Source organism: Rhipicephalus microplus, unplaced genomic scaffold (genome assembly GCF_043290135.1).
Source record: "Rhipicephalus microplus isolate Deutch F79 unplaced genomic scaffold, USDA_Rmic scaffold_12, whole genome shotgun sequence".
Classification (NCBI taxonomy): domain Eukaryota; kingdom Metazoa; phylum Arthropoda; class Arachnida; order Ixodida; family Ixodidae; genus Rhipicephalus; species Rhipicephalus microplus.
This window is the reverse complement of record NW_027464585.1, coordinates 40,894,149-40,913,248: the sequence shown is the minus strand read 5'-3', so window position 1 is coordinate 40,913,248 and position 19,100 is coordinate 40,894,149. Positions and strand designations below refer to the sequence as shown.

General features: G+C 48.1%; 1 protein-coding gene across 1 annotated transcript; it reads right to left on the bottom strand.

The window, feature by feature from the left end:
* Positions 1-17,158: 17,158 nt before the first annotated feature.
* LOC142783725 (uncharacterized) lies at positions 17,159-18,566 on the bottom strand. Its single transcript, XM_075882302.1, has 4 exons — positions 18,361-18,566; positions 17,736-18,279; positions 17,464-17,624; positions 17,159-17,282 (listed from the first exon to the last, which is right to left on the bottom strand). The coding sequence occupies exons 1-4, from the start codon at positions 18,564-18,566 to the stop codon at positions 17,159-17,161; spliced, it is 1,035 nt and encodes a 344-aa protein (XP_075738417.1).
* Positions 18,567-19,100: the final 534 nt, after the last annotated feature.

Sequence of the window (19,100 nt, the reverse complement as noted above, 5' to 3'; positions counted from 1 at the left end):
CAATATCTTAGCGTTTAAAATATTTACACCCGCCGATGTTGATAGTTTAAGGTTATTTCTGAGACACGCAACTCCATCCTCAGTGACCGTTATTGATGTCATGTAAGGGTAACCGAAATCTCGAACTTAAGGCACATTTAGGTGATCTTCTTTAGTAAATGCTGACGAGAAAAATTTCTTGAACTCATGCGAGCATTGCTCATCTGTTAGTGGTGTGTTGATGCCATTGAAGAGATAGATTTGTCGTGATTCATTTCCAGGAAATATGGTTTGCCAGAACTTTCGTGGGTTTGACTGCAGGAGGGAGGGTAGGTCATGTGAGTAGTACTTGTTTTTGGCGGAATTTATAGCCGATGAATATTCGTTCAGGCATGTATTGTACCTTTCCCAGGAGGGCGCGCTGGATGAATGTTTGGCTGCAGTGTAGAACCGCTTCTTTTTATTCCGCAGTTTGCGCAGTGACGAACTGAACCAGGCATCTTTGTAATCGTGAGCAATAGAGATGAGAGGCACATACCTGTCCACCAACTCTTACGTTTTGTTCTTAAATGCAAGCTAATTTTCAGCCACAGACTGAACAGAGAAAGATTGTATAAAAGACTGATGGAAAAAGGCCGCTAATTCATTGTTCATGCCTTTGTAGTCCGTTCTATTGTAGTTACGAATGAACTTCGTAGCATACGAAACCTATGTTTGGTACCAGTTTGTGGATGGTGAGTTGCAGGAGATTGTGGCCCCTAAAACCATCACAGTATTATATTGTGCCTATCGTATCAGAGGCGGTGGTCAGCACCAAATCTAGAATATTAGTACCACGTGTGGGTCTATTTACCACTTGTGAAAAGTTGAAATCCAACGAAAGGGTAATGAAATCAGTCGAAGTTTGGCAGGGTGATGATAAAGTGGGCCAGTCTATATTGGGTAAGCTAAAGCCACCAAAAAAGTACATGTGATCCGTAGGACATCCCTTGATTGCGGCCGAGATGCTCTTTCGCAAATCATCTTGGAATAGCGGACTAGCATCGGTTGGACGATAGCAAACGCCTATTAGTATGTCTTTGGTGTGAGCCCTACATGCTTCCCATACTATTTCAAGATCAGAAAACGTATCAATTACGAATGATGCAATGTCGTTCCTAATGGCCAGCAGTACCTCTCCACCTCTCCTTTATGTGCGGTCACGCCCAATAATGGTCTAGTTCTTATCAAACAGCAATTCCTTGTCCGTGATATTAGGGCACAACTAAGTCTCTGTAGTAACTGTAACTATGTCTCTAAACTAAGTCTTTGTAACTAAGCGAGCAATGGAAAGAAAAATGGTAGGTGTAACCTTAAGAGACAAGAAGAGAGCAGAGTGGATTAGGGGACAAATGGGGGTTAAGGATATCATAGTTGAAATAAAGAAGAGGAAATGGACATGGGCCGGGCATGTAGCGCGTAGACACGATAACCGCTGGTCATTAAGGGTAACTAACTGGATTCCCAGAGAAGGTAAGCGGGTTAGGGGGAGACAGAAGGTTAGGTGGGCAGACGAGATTAAGAAGTTTGCGTGTATAAATTGACAGCAGCAAGCACAGGACCGGGTCAACTGGCGGAACATGGGAGAGGCCTTTGTCCTGCAGTGGACGTAGTCAGGCTGATGATGATGATGATGATGATGATGATGAAGTCTCTGTAAGTGCTACGACCTTTGGACAGCTGTCATCAAGGAAGGATGAAGCAAGGTCGCATTTTGGTAGAAGACTTCTGATGTTTGTCAATAAAACTGATAGCAGAAAAGTGGAGGTGGGTTTCGATGGTTTACTACGACCACACTTATTCCACTTTCTCTCTAGCTATCGTGAAGATAAAACAACAGAGTTGTTGGAGGAGTGAAAAACGTATGTCTCTCTATCTATTCGGAGCTTATCAACTGATAATCTATAAGGTTTAGCCTTTCCCCTGGCATATTCCAGCAATTTCCTTCTTGCTTGACGTGTTGAGGGTGAAAGGTCTTGGCTTATTCCAAATTTTGAATCTTTTAGTTTGCGGGCGGAAGCCAGAATGTTTTGCTTGTCCTTGAAGGCGGTCATTTTTACTATTATAGGCCGACATTTGTTTGAAACAAAGCGACCTAATCTATGTACCCTATCAAATTGTGAACCAGTCATTGTGATGTCAACAATTTTGGAACAGAAAGATAAGATCTTTAGTTCAGTCACCGTGCAATCTTCCTTCTCATCATATTCAATGCCAAAAAAAGTATATTGGAACGTCGCATTCTATTTTCGGTATCATCGCACCGCGATGTTATGCTTTTTAGTTGATTGACGATGTCAGAAACATCTGAAGCATTTGTTTCACTAGGAGCAACCGGAGAGTAGGCCGCTTCCAGTGTCCCGACCCTTTCATTTAAACTCTTGATTTCAAGGTCAGTCGCAACCTGTTTTTTCTTTACGCCCTGAAGTTTCCGCAGTATAGCGCTCTGACCTTACTCGATTCTGCGAACTGTTTCCAGAACCGAAGCCATGGAGCGCGACAGATCGGCAATAGCGGGACGTGAGTTCTGCTCTATGTCTCAAGCGACTAAAAGTAGGAGATACACTATACTAGAATACGTCAAGGCAGGAAGGAACAACAATTTCTTAGTGACGTCAAAAACATGAGGTGGGCACGACACCGCAATGAAGCAACGGTCAGAGGTCCTAACGCTATAGGCATGATTCAAATAACTAACCTGCGTTAGCAGTACCAGTAAGTGAACCATCGTGGCAGCGGTGGCGTGCCCAACTGCGAAAGTCAGAGGTAGGTGGTTATATCCCACGTCGTTATCTTCGATGATGGCCGTTGCCGACCCACGTGACCAAGCCTGATCACAAAGACCAGCTGCGCCAAGCGAGATAATGCCCACCGAGGCAGACAGTGTCGACCCGTACAGCTGAGTGCAGGAATGGCGCGCGGAAAGCCATGATCCAGATCTGAGAAGGAATGCAACCTGCGTTAGCAGTACCGGTAAGTGAACTATCGTGGCAGCGGTGTCGTGCCCAGAAACTTCACTGTCTTTCATTGAGCTGCAGTTAAAGGCAGCAGCCGCTAAATGAACTTGGAACTCTTTCTTTCAGAAACCAAACGAGCTGCTTTTCTTCAAAAAACTTGCGGGCACAAGTTGCGGGCATTAACGAAAGTACAACCCGCTTACAAAAATGTCGCTGTGCCGCATGATCAAACAAGTGTGACTGCTGTGAGTTCATGCCGAAAAAAAAGGGGGGGGGGGTAATGTGCATGGTGTGTAATCCTCAAAAAGAAAGCAGAAAACAAGAATTGTTTGCGTTCCAACACCCCTCTAATAATACGAGAGAATCCGTGCCAGTGTTCTCTAGAAATTTCACTATCGGCCATTTAAAAAGAGAATGAATAAAACTGTGGAAAATTGACGAAAACACCGAAATTTTGCTGGGAAGGCGTGAAGTTTCTATCAAGAAAGTCTAAATATTTTTTGAGTAATTTGGTTGTATTCTGGTAGATTTTCATCGCGCGGTGGCAGCAAGTTACCAACGCAGTCACACTCTTCGAGGCGCACGCAGGTTGCAGGTGTTCGGACACTTTTCTTTTTCCACTTCTCCTTTCATCCTACTCTTTCCTTACACAAAAGCGCTGATGCTTTAGCTCCAAGCCGGGAGCATTTCTCGCTGCCAGTACCGTTCGTAGGGGGGGGGGGGGGTCATTCCACGCCAAACATACCGGCTATTTCGCCAACCACCTGAAATCAATGCGAAGAGATATCCTGCTGATTTACTGCATTGAAAGCAGTGGATACAAGAATATTTCAGGAAGAAAAAAATTGTGTTCACGTGAATGCTTTCCGAATTAATCCAAATTTCGTATGGGTGTTGTTTGGAAAAAATATTTTTTTAAAGTGTCACTCCCTCATTCAATACCAAATGTGGTTTAAATAATAAGAAATGATGACTGTGCAAGGTACTTTAAGATAATCATTATTATTGCAAATTTTTGGCCTCATACACCTTCAAGAAATCAGCTGAAAGGGGTTATGTTTGCAGTCTTCTATTGCATTACTGCTCTTTTATTGAATATCTGAGAAGGTATAATTCCATAGGAGGTATCATGAATATCTGAGAAGGCATAATTCCATAGAAGGCAAATTTGCAAAATGTTACCTTTGCACCCCTCAAGTCAAAAAACTTTACGAGAAAAAATTCACACGTTTACCAAAATCAACTTTGTCCACATTGGGGCCAATTCGCACCATGTGGTGGTCTAATTAATTATAACATTTGTGTCCAACTGAAAAACAAGTAAGCAGATTTTTTTGATATTCCAAGTTTTATCAATACAACTCTTGTTTCATAAAAGAAAAGAAGATTTCAAGTTTCCAAGTGGTGGCTATCTTTCCATTTGGTTATAGGGCAGCTTCCCTCTTGTTCTCTGTGGCCCCAGCATTCCTTAAGACAGGCAGGGCATTTCATCTCTGCCTGAGTATAAATCGACGACATGCCTCGCAAGCGGGTGATGCATCGCATGCGCCCTTCGTGCGACTGAGATGGGTCGGCTTGCCTCCCCTTTGCTTCACCGCATTCATAGTGCTTGCTTGCGTTCATTTACCCGTGGCTAGACCACACGATTTTCGGGTGCTGTTATCGATTTGTACTTTATGCGGTGCGTTACGGCGATGCTGATATCGGAAACACGTCAAGAAGATTCATATCACAGTAAAAAGATTAAATATGAACTATGAAAAAAAAATGTTATTTACACTCACCCAGCCTCTCTGTCAACACATCGTGCCCCCCAAAAAGTGGCCTGGTAGAGGCATTTCGGCTAGAAAATAACCAATCAGAGCAGCCAACTTCTAGACTTTTCCATGAGGTCCACTGAAGAAGAACGTTGTCTCCGTACCAATAATAACAGCACCACATCCGTTGGCTTCAACGGGCACTTTCTCCTTTCATCAAAGATCAACGTGAACAAAGATCAACGTAAACTTTACGTTGATATTTGCCGTGCCTCTGACAGACAGTTTTTGCAATGCATGTTTCGGTGTTTGGCAGCCATAGCCCCGTTCAACGTGGATGTATGAATTTGACGTCTGGTACACCCCCATCTCGACAACTAACATTCGAGCTAAACTTATTAAACAAACTATTGTGGTATTTGTAGATGTTAAGTGCTAAAGAATAATCTGGGAAAGAGGCGTGGTAGCAAGGTGAACGTTGCACATTGGAAGCATCAATAGGGCTAAGCGCGCCCATTCTCCGCCTATTAAAGTGTGAATGCAAATTCATATTGAAGAGCCAGCACGTCCATGGCATTCTCTCTTCACACACATTATATATATATATATATCTAGGTATGGGATATGGCACAATCGGAGCGTTGTCAACAAGAGTAGATATATTTATTTCCCAACAGTTTCGGGATGGGTCCTCCCTTCATCAGGGGATGAGTTATACTAACATGAACTTCCAAACTTCGTTGCTACCGCGTCCCTCTCGCCTTGGAAGATGTTTGCGAGAGTGAGAAAGAACTAAAAAAAAGAAAGAAAACAAGAAAAAAAGAAAAAAAGAGAAGAAAATTGACGAAAAGAATAAAAAGAAAAAAAGGGAAAAAAAGAAAGTAAAAAAGAGGAAGAACCACTGTCAACACTGAAAACAAAACCAAATGTCCGTTTACGTCCACATCCGGTTCTAATCCCGTGCTGGTCAGTTCTTGGGGTGTGTCGGGCCACCCAAGATTGTCGCCGCGGTGGCGGGAGGAGTCCGTGACGGCGTGCGTAAGGAAAGGCATGACACTTCTAAGGAAAGGGTGTCCTCTAATGGGTCGGTCGGCTCTCTTTCATCTTCGCCCGTTTCCCTTCTATGGTCATCAAGTGGTAGGCGAACAGAACCACTTTGTATGTGCATGTGAAAAAAAGAAAAAAAGAGAGAGAGAAAAAACAAGAAAGGACAGTGTACACGTACGAGTCAGTCAGAAAAAACAAGCATGGTCTCCAGCTATCAATCTTTGCCACCAATTTTCTCCTGGCTTACTTCTCGGAGGCAGGAGAGTCTTCCGTGGTCCTCGTTGATGCCGGCTACAAATGTTCGAAATATGCCTCACGCTGTTCGCGCTCACGTTTGTTTGAGAAACCGGACTGCAAAAAAGTTACGCTGATACTTTCAAAACTGCGGTTTGGCAGGCGCAGACGTCTAGATAAAGGTAGCTTCGGCAGTGAAGTGGCGTGGTACCGGTGATTATTGAACCGCAGCCTGAATGGCGTGTCTGTTTGGCCGATATATTCTTGTCCGCAGATGTTGCAATGTAGCATGTATATTACGTTACTGGAGTCACAATTAAGGCTTTCAGTTATGCAGAATTGGAAATCCGAGAATTTCGCTTTGGATTCACGTGTTGTGACCATCTGTGGGCATACCGTGCATCGAGCTTTTTCGCAGGGATGGCACCCTGATTGAATTTCGGGGGTGTTTGTTTTTGCTCTGACAAGAATGACCTTCAGATTTTCATCCCTGCGGTACACCACGTGAGGTGGCTTCGCGAATATAGAAGTTAGTCGTTTGCTTTGCCTGATTAGGTTGAAATGGCGGGAAAGTATGTTGTTGATTCGTGGCGCTGATGAGGAGTAAGGTAGTACAAAGTTCGTTTGGGAAGTCGTTTTAGATACTTTGTTTTGTCCCTTAATTATATCATTCCTGTTCACGTTGCGAGCACGTAGTATGGCATCGTCAATAATGTCTTCAGGATAATTTTTTTTCATTAAGGAATGCTTTATGTGTTCTGCGTGTCTGTCAAATTCCCGCCCATCGGTCTATATTCTTCGGTACCGGTAGGCCTGAGAATATCGAATACCCGTTTTGCAATGCTTTGGGTGGCTGCTGTTGAAATGTAGGTACATTTGACGGTCTGTAGGCTTTTCGTAAAGGTTTGTTGACAAGCGGCCATTTTTGACCGTGACAGTGACGTCCAAGAAGTTAATGCTAGTTTTGAAAATTTTTTGCGTGAATTTAATTGACGGGTGGCACTTGTTAAAATCCTCTATGAAGCGGAAAAAGACTTCCCTCATCGTGGTTTCATATAATAAAAATATCGTCTATGTATCTTCTGTAGTAGAAAGGTTTCAAGGTGCGTCGCTCAATGAATGGGATTTCAAGTGAAGCCATAAGGGTGCTCGCGAAGTTTGGGACCATTTTCGTGCCCATTGCAGTGCCCCTGACCTGAAGGAAATGCTTGCCATTGAACTCAAAATGGTTATAATGTAGTACATGTTCAAGAAGTGCAAACAGTACCTCGCCACTTACACTCGTTGATGAGTCAGATTTTACATAATCGGAAATCATAGCCGCTATTCCGTCATGGTGGGGTATGTTGGTGTACAGTGAGCAGACGTCCATTGTCACCAGAAAACTACCGCCAGAGATTCGAGACTTGAAGTTTCACAGATGAAGTGATTTGTGTCCTTTAGGCAATAGAGAAAATTTGGGGGAATGTTTTTTATTAAGGAATTGATGAATTCTGAAATATTTTCTTTTGATGTGCTGTTACTGGATACTAACGGACGTCCCGGATTGCCTGCCTTGTGTATTTTGGGGAGCAAATAGAATCGACCGGGAACAGAATGGGCTGGTAACATTGCTTTTAACATTTTGCCGGTAATTTTCTCGTCCCGGCGGAGATTATTTAGGGTTACTTTTGTCTCCCTTTCAAATTCGGGAGTCGGGTACGTTGGAAGTTCTATGTAGAATTTTGTGTCTGATAGTTGTCGTTCCCCTTCCTTTAAGTAGTTCGACGTGTTTAGAATTACTATGCAGCCCACTTTATCAGCCGGTTTGATGGTAATTTCAGTGTTTTTTCGTAGTTCATCGAGTGCCCTTCGTTCTGAGATTGATATGTTGTTTCGAGATGGCCGATTTTTTTCATACGCTCTGATTATATCTTTTTCAACTGCTGATATATACATATCGAGGTGTTTGTACCTCTGCTCACCTGGACACCATGATTTGTCACCACCAATCAATCTTTTCTCGTCCGTACAGTCCTTGCGATCATGAAAGTATTCACAGAGGCGAAGATTACGCGCAAAGTTACCGAGGTCTTGGTACAGTTCAAATTCATTGAATCTACCGGATGAAGGACAAAAGGTTAAGCCTCTAGACGAAAGTTAAAGCTGAGTGGGTATACATACATATATATATATATATATATATATATATATATATATATATATATATATATATATATATATATATATATATATATATATATATTGTGGGCATTTAGTATACGCATCCTCTTCATCGGTACATTATCATCATTATCATGTGTGGCTCATGCATCCTCATCGTTGTCGCGTAACATCAGCATCTTGGCTCATTCATCGTAGCTGTCGGCTGCCGGTTCCTCGGGCCTAATAAAAGGTAATCCAGACCAAGACTTCATACGTGGTGGAGAGTGCTGTTAGATCCCTCGTCATCCTTTCGGCCACTCTACCCCCTGGAGCTACGTTCAAGTCGCCGCTTGGGCCAGGTGTCTATAAATATGTCGCACCAAGATGAGGCCGGTGCTGCAGCCGTTCCCACTCAACCACTGCGTGCCACGCCTTCTCACGTCATCAACAGCCTCCAGCGTGAGCCCCATCTCTTCGCTGGTATGCGCGGGGAAGATGTGGAAGAATGGCTGGATGATTTCGAACGTGTCGGTGCTGCTAACCGGTGGGATAACGCCTACAAACTTGCTCACGTGTCATTCTACCTCACGGGTGTCGCGAAGACGTGGTTCCTCAACCACTTCATCGACATCCCCGACTGGTCAGCCTTCAAAGATCAGCTTCGCCATGTCTTTGGCACACCGGCTGTTCGTTCGGCTCTCGCAAAGAAAGCTCTCGCGACTCGGAAACAGCACATCGGGGAGTCGTACACATCCTACATCGAGGATGTTCTTTCACTTTGCCGCCGGGTTGACACACCAATGACAGAATCAGACAAGGTGCGCCAGCTTCTTAAGGGGATTGCACCCGTCGCATTCAACGCCCTAGCGATCCAAAATCCGGCTACCGTTGCTGACGTTGCGACAACCTGTCAGCGCCTCGAAGAACTTGAGTCTATGCGCCTACAATCAGACAGTGACGCGGCCCGTATTACGACTGATCCAAACTTGCGAGACACGATAAGGGCGATTATACGTGAAGAATTAGAATCAATGGGATTCACACTACCTTCAGTGTGTCCCGTTCAGTCCTCTTCAACGTCATTGCGGGATGTCATCAGGGAAGAGCTCACGTCCATGACCCACATGGCCAACCTGCAGCTCATTGTCTCTCGTACTCTACCATCGTTCCAGCACACCGCCGCCGCACCACCAGGCACCATCAGCTCGACGTCCCCGCCACGAACGTACGCGACAGTTGCTGCCGCACCTCCCACAAGCTTTCCCACGAGCTTTTCATCACCACCGCGTGAGCCGTCACCTGTCCCTCTGACTTCTCTCTCTCCTGGTGCAGTTATCGCAAGCTAATACCCTCCTCATCGATCGACTCGGCCTACGTGCTATTATTGCGGCTATCGTGGTCAAATTGCACGCTTTTGCCGCAAGCGCCAGCAAGACGAGCGCCGAGGGTATGACATACGCGAACAAGACTATACCGCAGGAGCCTTGTACCAGGGTCGCCGTTATTCGTCACCGCCGCGTAGGTCTCCATCTCCGCCAGCATCGGGTGAACTGAGCAGTATTCATCGATCAACCCGACGCCATTCACCGTCGCCTTACCGGCGCTCTTCTTCTCCTCTTCAGCCTGCTTCCCTTACTTCTAATCGGCGTCCGGAAAACTAAGCGATGCAGTTTTTGGAGGACAAACTGCATTCCAACACCAGACTCCAATTCCTCCAGCGCGCCCCTACAATATGATTGCGGTCACAGTTGAGGGAGTGGACGTTGAAGCTTTGGTGGACACTGGGGCTGCGTTTTCTGTTATTCGTGCTGATTTGTGTGCCCGTCTTCGAAAAGTCACGACGCCTTATGACAGACCGACACTGGTTACAGCCCAGGGAACAATGATTCGCCCTTCCGCTCTCTGTACTGCCCGTGTACTAATCGACGAAATTCTTCATCATATAGAATTTGCTGTGCTATCCCCGTGCTCCCATGAACTCATTTTAGGCTGGGACTTTCTTTCCTCTGCTTCTGCGGCTATTTGCTGTGCACAACGTGTCGTCCATCTTACCGACACAGACCACTTGCTCAACGACGAAACGTACAGGCCACTTCGACTCATCGCTGCAGTAGACATCGAGTTGCCACCAAACGAACATCAATTAGTGACAGTTTTGTCCAACTACGTCGACTCTGGTGACATTTTGGTCACTCCGTCACCGTGTTGCCTTAATAAAGGCATGGATCTGGCATCAGGTGTGGCTCGCTTCAACAATGGATCAACTGTCCTCGCTGCTACCAACACCACACAAGATAAAATTTTACTACCACGGGGCACTACTGTCGCCTGCGTTGCCGATCTGCAGCCTGTGTGCGTTGTGCCTCTTACCCCTGTCTCCTCTAAAGGCCATCCTGCAGATCATGCTGCTCCCTCGGCCTTTACAGCAGCCATCAACAAAGACTTGAATGACTCACAGAAGCAGCAGCTGCTTGATTTGTTGGAAAAGCATGCAAACTCCTTTGACGTTGATTCATCCACCCTGGGTCAGACAACTGCTACAGCACATCGTATTCAGACCGACGGAACATCCATTGTGCACCGCCGTCCGTACCGCGTCTCCCTAGCCGAATAAAAAATCATTGAGGAAAACGTAGACGATATGCTGCAACGGGAGATAATCCGACCCTCAACCAGTCCTTGGTCGTCTCCAGTGGTTCTGGTGCGAAAAAAAGACGGTTCCGTACGATTTTGCGTCGATTACCGAGCACTCAATAAGATCACTAGGAAGGACGTATACCCCATGCCACGTATCGACGACGCCCTCGATTCTTTAAAAGGGGCTGAATTCTTTTCAAGCCTCGACTTGCGTTCCGGATATTGGCAAATCCCCATGCACGAAGATGATAAAGAAAAAACTGCGTTTGCGACCCCGGACGGCCTATACGAATTCAATGTTATGCCGTTCGGTCTATGCAATGCGCCCGCAACTTTTGAGCGCATGATTGACGCCGTGCTGCGTGGCCTGAAATGGAAGACTTGCCTATGTTACCTCGATGACATTGTTGTCTTTTCATCGACGTTTCCTCAACATCTGCAACGCTTGGACGAGGTCCTGACTTGTCTTGCGGGCGCTTGTCTTCAAATCGACACCAAAAAGTGCCATTTCGCCAGCAGATCTATCAAGGTACTCGGTCATATTGTGAGCAAGGACGGAATTCGCCCAGACCCTGATAAAACTGCTGCAGTGCTTCGCTTCCCTCGCCATGACAAACCAAAAGATTTGCGAAGTTTCCTTGGTCTCGCCTCTTACTTTCGGCGATTCATACAAAACTTTGCCTCCATAGCCGCACCACTTCATAAGCTACTTGCTTCCGGTATGCCCTTTCAGTGGTCTCACAAATGTGAATCGGCTTTCGACAGGTTGAAGAGTGCCCTCACGACCGACCCTGTACTTGCTCATTTTCACGATGATGCACCGACCTTCCTGCACACAGACGCTAGCGGCCGCGGTTTAGGAGCCGTGCTCCTGCAACGCGACAACGCTTCGCGAGAGCGAGTCGTTGCATACGCCAGCCGCGTCCTCTCCGCAGCCGAGAGGAACTACACAATAACCGAGCAGGAATGCCTCGCCATCGTTTGGTCAGTACAGAAATTTTGTCCATATCTGCATGGCCGCCATTTCACCATTGTGACCGACCACCATGCTTTATGTTGGCTTTCGACACTCAAGAACTTGTCGGGACGCCTCGGACGCTGGATTCTACGCCTCCAAGAATATGATTTTGAGATCGTGTACAAGTGTGGCAGGAAGCATAGTGACGCCGACGCTCTTTCTCGCTGCCCACTACCAGCGACTCCACTCGGGGTTTCCGCCATCGATTTGCACAACACGCCCTCGGAGTCCACGTCTACGGCGGTTTCCTCTCTCGCCTCTATGAACCAGCTGCCTTTGGACGACCCGCACAATTTTCCTTCTCGACAGTTGGCTGAACCATACTGTCGACGTATTATAGACTACCTCACTGGCAGTTCCTGTCCACCTAATGCAAGGCTCCGTCGCCAACTCTCGCAATTTAAACTGGACAACTCGGTGCTGTACCGCAAAATTTACCATCCTGACGGTCAGCGCTGGGTTCCCGTTCTACCCCGATCACTACGGTCCGAAGTCCTCAGGGCACTTCATGACCATCCAACTGCTGGTCACCTTGGTTACCATAAAACCTACGATCGCCTTCAAAGTCGGTTTTATTGGCCAGGCATTACCACTAGTGTAGCTCGGTACGTCGGGTCCTGCACTACATGCCAATGTAGAAAACTACCAACATCTGCTCCCGCCGGTAAACTACAGCCTCTTCCGTGCCCAGCCACACCTTTCGAAGTTGTAGGCGTCGATCTTTATGGCCCCCTCCCAGTCAGTGCTGCTGGAAACCAGTGGATAGTAACAGCCATTGACCATTTGACGCACTACGCCGAGACGGCATCCGTTACTACAGGTTCAGCTTCTGAGATTGCCGATTTCATCCTCCGAGCCATTATACTCCGTCATGGTGCTCCACGTGTGTTGCTCAGTGACCGTGGAAGGGCCTTTCTTTCACAACTAGTGAACGAACTTCTTCAGCCCTCCGGCACAACTCACAAGACTGCCTCTAGTTATCATCCCCAGACTAACGGCCTCACTGAGCGATTCCACCGCACTCTTGCTGACATGATCGCCGCCTATATTCAACCAGACCACAAAAACTGGGACGTTGTTCCACCATTCGTCACTTTTGCCTACAATACGGCCATTCAGCGAACAACCGGCTATTCGCCATTTTACCTAGTTTATGGACGCTCCCCTACTTCTTTCCTGGACGTCTCCTTCTTTACCTGCCAAGCGAATTCATCTCCATCCTCTTCAGAGGAATACGTTTCACGACTCGTACAGTGCCGCCAACGAGCTCGTATAAACACTGAAGCCCGCCAGCAAGACAGAAAGCTACGTTATGATGAATCGCATCGTGATGTATCCTTCCAACCTGGAGACGAAGTGCTCCTTTTGACGCCTGTTCGCACACCTGGTTTGTGCGACAAATTTCAGCCTCGGTTTATTGGGCCGTACACCGTTCTTGAAGAGACTTCACCAGTGAATTATCGCGTGACACCACTTGTAGCCCCAGCAGATCGCCGTTATCGAACTACAGAGGTCGTCCATGTCTCCCGTATGAAGCCCTTCATGCGACGTTCTTTGTCCCCTTGACTTGCCGCGGCCAGGCTGGCCGCTTTCACGTGGGGGGAATTGATGTGGGCATTTAGTATACGCATCCTCTTCGGTACATTATCATCATTATCATGCGTGGCTCATGCATCCTCATCGTTGGCGCGTAGCATCATCATCTTGGCTCATTCATGGTAGCTGTCGGCTGCCGGTTCCTCGGGCCTAATAAAAGGTAATCCAGACCAAGACTTCATGATATATATATATATATATATATATATATATATATATATATATATATATATATATATATATATATATATATATATATATATATATATATATATATATATATATATATATATATTGTAAGGTCAGGCGTCACAGGCCAGTAAGGTGAGGAGTCTTCTTTGTCGCAAAACCGTGCGCTTTCCAAAGAGCCGATTCACGGGAGACGATAATCCCGTTGTAAGGACACCCGTTCTGCTAAGAAGACCGTGGTCGGTCGTCGCTTTCAACACCAGCAGGTGATCTCCGGCCAGCGTATTGCCGCGGGGGGGGGCGACGTGAGGACATCCGGTGTATCGACACCCAGCCATCTGGATTAGAGCCCGCGGAACGGCTGTCACACTGGACAGCGTAGTCATCTCGCAGTAATGGTGTGAGCCCGCAGCCGAAACGGCGCCACCATTCTGTGCGTTCGCACAGTTCGCGGAACGTCTTGTGTAGGCCGGTTCTTTCTTCTCTCTATCTCTCTCTCAGATCGGGAGGTCAATTGCTTGAATAAGAGAGCGAGAGGAGCGGACGGCGGTAAGTGTGTTTAGTCTGTCGAATAAACGGATTGAGTTGTTTTGGTTGGCTTTGAGGATCATTGGGAGGGTTAACGAAGGGGTTTAAGCCTGGCTCCCGTTTCCTCACCGTGGTTCTGGTCGCAGCAAAGAGTGCTCTCCACTATCGGCTCTCCGGAGGCAACATGCGACGGTTTCAATGAATGGTCTTGTAAATTGGTACATAAATTACTGTACATAAAGTCAAACTGTTGCAATGTATCGAAAGGCGCTGGTCTTTATCCTTGACAAGCAGCAGCAGCAGCCACAAGAAGAAAACACGGACACCATGAAACTAACCTTCCACTCCCTTCAATAGCAACAGCTGCTACGCAGCTCAGAGAACTCTGCTCAAGGGGACTGAGGGAATGGGCAGAAGGTCGAGTTTTGCTGGCGCAGTCAGACAAGATCGGGACAATAACGACAAGGAATGCTCTGCGTACGAAGAAATTCATCGTTTTGCGGAGGACACAGAAGACGAAAGCCGAGACATTGGCCGTTCCAACAAAGAAGCAAGCCACCAAGCTCAGGAAGCTGTGGTGTGGAAATCATCAACCCGAGGAAGTCGGTGCTCCAGCAACTGTCATTCTCAAGTCATCGGTCCGGCGAAAACCCTGGTGACATCGAGCGATGTCGAGTGTCTGACGGCGGGCAAGGTGAGATGGCAGTGAGCAGCAGCATCACAAGTGGTGTGTCTTCTGGTGTTCTAATATCTCTAGGATGTTGCTGCCTTTTTTAAGTTTGAAATCGTCCTATGGACACAAGGTTTGCCCACTTAAACCTTGAAAGGCGAGCGCAGGCCATGAGTCGAGAGTCTGGAGACGAGAGCGATGCAGCTAACGCGGAAGAGGGTAGTGCGCGGGAGAGCCAGAGAGATGAACGTTTTGGAAATCTCATGCATGAGCGTAGACTGCAGGAATTGCGGTTGTAGATAGAGAGTGTCGCAGAGGATGGCCGGAAGCTCTCGGTGGAGTGCACCCGAGTTCGGCAGGCGGGATCCGCGTAGCGAACTGAGACGCTACTCAAAAGTTCTCACAGGGTTATTACACTCTTAAAAAATGGAGTGACGTTCTCTCCATTTAGGGAGGAACGGCGATGTCCCCAATGTTCGTCTTTAAATAAAGAAACTTTGCTTCCTCATCCACAGAGAAACGTGTTCCCCCCTATGAAAATCAACATGGCTGAACCCCGGTTAACGAAGCGAGTAGGCTTAGGAAATGCGTCGATTCTCGTCTGATAAGGAGTATACGGCACTGAAAGTTACAAACAATGGTCCCGATGAGCTTGATATCAAACTAAATGATTATAAAAACAAGCAGGCGAACCTGTAGTGATGAAAACATCGCGAAAGAGAGCGACGAAGCAAGTAGGTTTCGTTCGGCCAGTCAGGTGACGTTCACTCCGAAAAACACGGATGCTGTGGAAACCTTACCCGAAGAGGGCATGTTAGGCTTGCTGTATTTATTTCTCGAAGATTGGCATAGTGTAACGACGTTATCCAAGCATTTACGGGGCCGCAGATTACCAGATGTGCTTTCAAACCGTAGACTCGATCACAGCGAAACCATTCCGACTCAGTAGTGCAGCTTGGATAGATAGATGTTCAACGTTACAAAGTAGCTGGAGATGTGAGAGCTTGATAGTCCTGATGTAGGTGAGAGCTGGCGCCGCCTGGATGGACTGAACGACACTAAAAAAAAGGTTGCCTGCGGCGACGTACGTTGTCTACGCACCATCGCGGCTCCCTTGCGGATAATTTACGACTCAACCCGTTTGGGATTACTCACTGACACCGGATGACTAATAGTTGAGTTGAGTTAAATAAACTTTATTTGCCCAACGGTTGCTGCTGTGCCCGGGGCTAGGCTGCCAGGGACACATCGTTAGAAGAACAAATTTTGAGGTCCTCGGCGACGGCCTTGGCCCGCTGGACGGCCCACACATGGTCTTAGAGGGCCTCACTGAGAAGGGCGGCTTGCCATCGCTCAGCAAGGTGCCCCATTTTGGTGGGTCCCTCAGTTGACGTCATCCTTTCTCGTGGTCTATCTTCATCTCTTTCGCATTGCCAAAGTTTATGTGCCATATCGGCCTGTTCGTGCGCGCACCACGGGCAGCCAGGTGACGGGTGGAGCGTGGGCCATAAGCGGTGCAGATGGTAGGGGTTGGTGAACGTGCCCGTCTGCAGCCTTCTCAGGTCCACCGCCTGCGACCTGTCCAGACACACGTGTGATTGCGGTAATTTCTTCCGGTCTTTCCTATAGTGCGCAAGCACGTCGTGGTACGTGGCAGGAAATTTTTCTCCATAGCAGTCGGCGCACCTCTGTTGTCTCGCCTCTTCTGCACCAACTTCAGTTGCTGCAGCAACAGACGTGGTGGCGGTGGTAATTTCGGCATTGCCAGTGCCTGTGGCCACCACCGTGCCTCGGCCGGTGCTGCTCCCAACCACGGTGGCAGCTACTCCCTGGGTGGCTGCGTCGCGGCGGGTAAGTTGCCTCGCAACGAGATGGGCGCACTCGTTATGGTTGGGTGGGATGCCGGTTAGTCTTTGGCTGTTGGCGTTGTTGCTGCTAGTTTTACGGCTGTTGTTTTTGATAGTTCCACTGTCTTCCATGAGAGCGGGAATCCACTTGAGGGCCTTGTCAGTAATCTTGCCTGAAGCGAAGTCCCCAGCTCTGTCGTTAAGCATGCGTGCCACCTCCTCGGACACCCAGCTCCGAATCGCTGATTTAGAATCGCTAATAATCAGGCTGTCGTCTGCACCACTGTTGAGTACCACTAAAACTAAGGCCATTTCTTCTGCAGCTTCGGATGATGGCAGCCGTGCTGATGCCGTGCCCCGAACCTTTCGTGTTGTATCCAGGACCGCCATAGAGAAAGCAGGTCCCTCCGCCGCTGACCGGACTCGCTGTTGATGTTGCCGCCGTCGCTGCAGTCGTCGTTGTCGTAGCAGTAGCAGGGGTGATAGTGTTAGCGCCTCGACTCCACCTCGCTCGTTCACGGGTAGCGGAGGGGTTCGGAGCGTCCCTCATCGCTCCCGCCGGCTGACAGTCGATACCTGGCCGCATTGACGAAGAGGACACCCTCTTGGCTTCCATGCACCTTTAGAATTGCTGCAGCTCTGCATTTGTGTCGTTGCAAGTCGTGAACGGGGTGCGAGTTCCTGGAGATATTTTCTGTCAGTATGGCGCACTTCGACCACTTCGAATGAAGGTAGCAATGCTTCCTTCAGTCCACGCGTCTCGTGATATCGAATCCCAAGCAGATCGAGAATGCGTTTTCCCATTCTTGTGCCAGACAACCTCTCGAGCTGCGCGATCCTCTGCGCTTCTGCTATCTCGTCGAGGGTATTGTGCACACCCAGCTCCAGAAGCCGACGGGTTTCCGTGTACTGGAGCACACCCAGGGCTATCTTGAATGCTCGACGAATCGCCGCGTTCAGCTTCTCGGTTTCGCTTCTGTTCTAGTTGGCATACGCGGCAACATACGCTATGTGGCTCAGCGCATAAGCATGTATTAACTTCGTCACGTTGTGCCCCTATAGCCCTTTTCTTTTTTTCGCTACCCGACGCACAAGGTGCGTTACGGTGGCCACTTTCTTTTGCAGTCGTGCTACCAGCTCGTGGTTCACACCGTTCTCTTCCAGCCACAAGCCGAGCACTCGTATTTTGGACACCGTTGGTATTCGGGTCCCCTCCTTTGTCATGACGCGGATGCCCAAGCGACGGGCGTCCAGTACAGCCTGCGGGTGAGGTCCTTTCTTGCGTGGTCTATGCAGGAGTATTTCCAATTTATCGGGAGAGCAGAAGAGTCCTGTGCCTTCGAGGTGCCACTCCGCGGCCCGGACGGCCTGCTGCATTCTCTCTTGCACTTCACCAATGCTCGTATTTGCTGTGGTCCACACGGTCACGGAGTCCGCGTAGATCGTGTGATTGATGCCCTCTATTGCGTCGAGACGGTCCGGTAGTTCGATTATGATGAGGTTGAAAAGCATGGGAGAGAGCACCGAGCCCTGTGGCGTACCCGCACCCCCCATGTCAACTGTTCGTGCTGGGGCACCATCGACCTTCACCGTCAGCTTGCGTTCGGTCAGGAAGCTGCTGACGTACCGCTGGAACCTTTAACCAAGATCTAGTTGGCTGATCTTGTTCAAAATGACAGCATGTGTTACTGTATCGAAGGCACTTTTGAGGTCTAACCCAAGCAGGGCGCGCACGTGCGTGCTTGGTGCGTTAATTACCTGTTCCTTGATTTGCAGCATAGCATCCTGCGTCGAACCTCCTTTGCGGAAGCTGAATATCTGAGTGCCGAAGGCATCCCGCTTCTCGAGAATCGTCGTCACCCTGTTGAGGCAGGCATACTCCACGACTTTCCCTATGCAGGACGTCAGAGATATCCACCTCATATTTCGAACCCCAAGCGGTTTACCTGGCCTGCGAATTACTATTACATCTGCTGTCTTCCATTCTTGTGAAATACGGCCTTTCTTCCACCATGCATTGATATACTCATGTAGCTTCTCGATGGCGTCATGATTCAGGTTCCTCAGAATTTGTTTGGTGATCTTGTCAGGACCGGGCGCCGATTTAGTCTTCAGTAGCTGGAGGACTCCTCAAAGTTTCTTCATGGAAAATTCCGCGTCTAGTTCCTCGTTGGGAGCCCCACAATATTCCATGTGACTCTCGCCTGCCGGGCGAGGGAGGTGCGTCTGGATGACCTCCTCCACGAAGGCCTGCGGGTCGTTTTTGTAGTTTTGTCGCAGCTTGGCCATCTGGACACGAGTCGCCATTCTCGTGCTGGTTTGATCCAGCAGGTGCCTGAGAATCTTCCATGTGCGCCCTGCACTCATGTTTCCGTCCATCGTATCGCACAGCTCCTGCCATACCTGTTCGCTCAGTCGAACGCAGTGGGCCTCAACCTCTCCGTTGATCTCGGCAAT

What these genes read in the sequence shown, in the direction of transcription:
- LOC142783725 (XM_075882302.1), bottom strand. Translation starts at nt 18,566, where the DNA reads ATGAGGTGGATATCTCTGACGTCCTGCATAGGGAAAGTCGTGGAGTAT. An exon ending in CACGTGCGCGCCCTGCTTGG is followed by an intron (nt 18,280 to 18,360) that starts GTTAGACCTCAA and finishes TCTTGGTTAAAG; the next exon opens with GTTCCAGCGGTACGTCAGCA. An exon ending in TGGCCACCGTAACGCACCTT is followed by an intron (nt 17,625 to 17,735) that starts GTGCGTCGGGTA and finishes TATGCCAACTAG; the next exon opens with AACAGAAGCGAAACCGAGAA.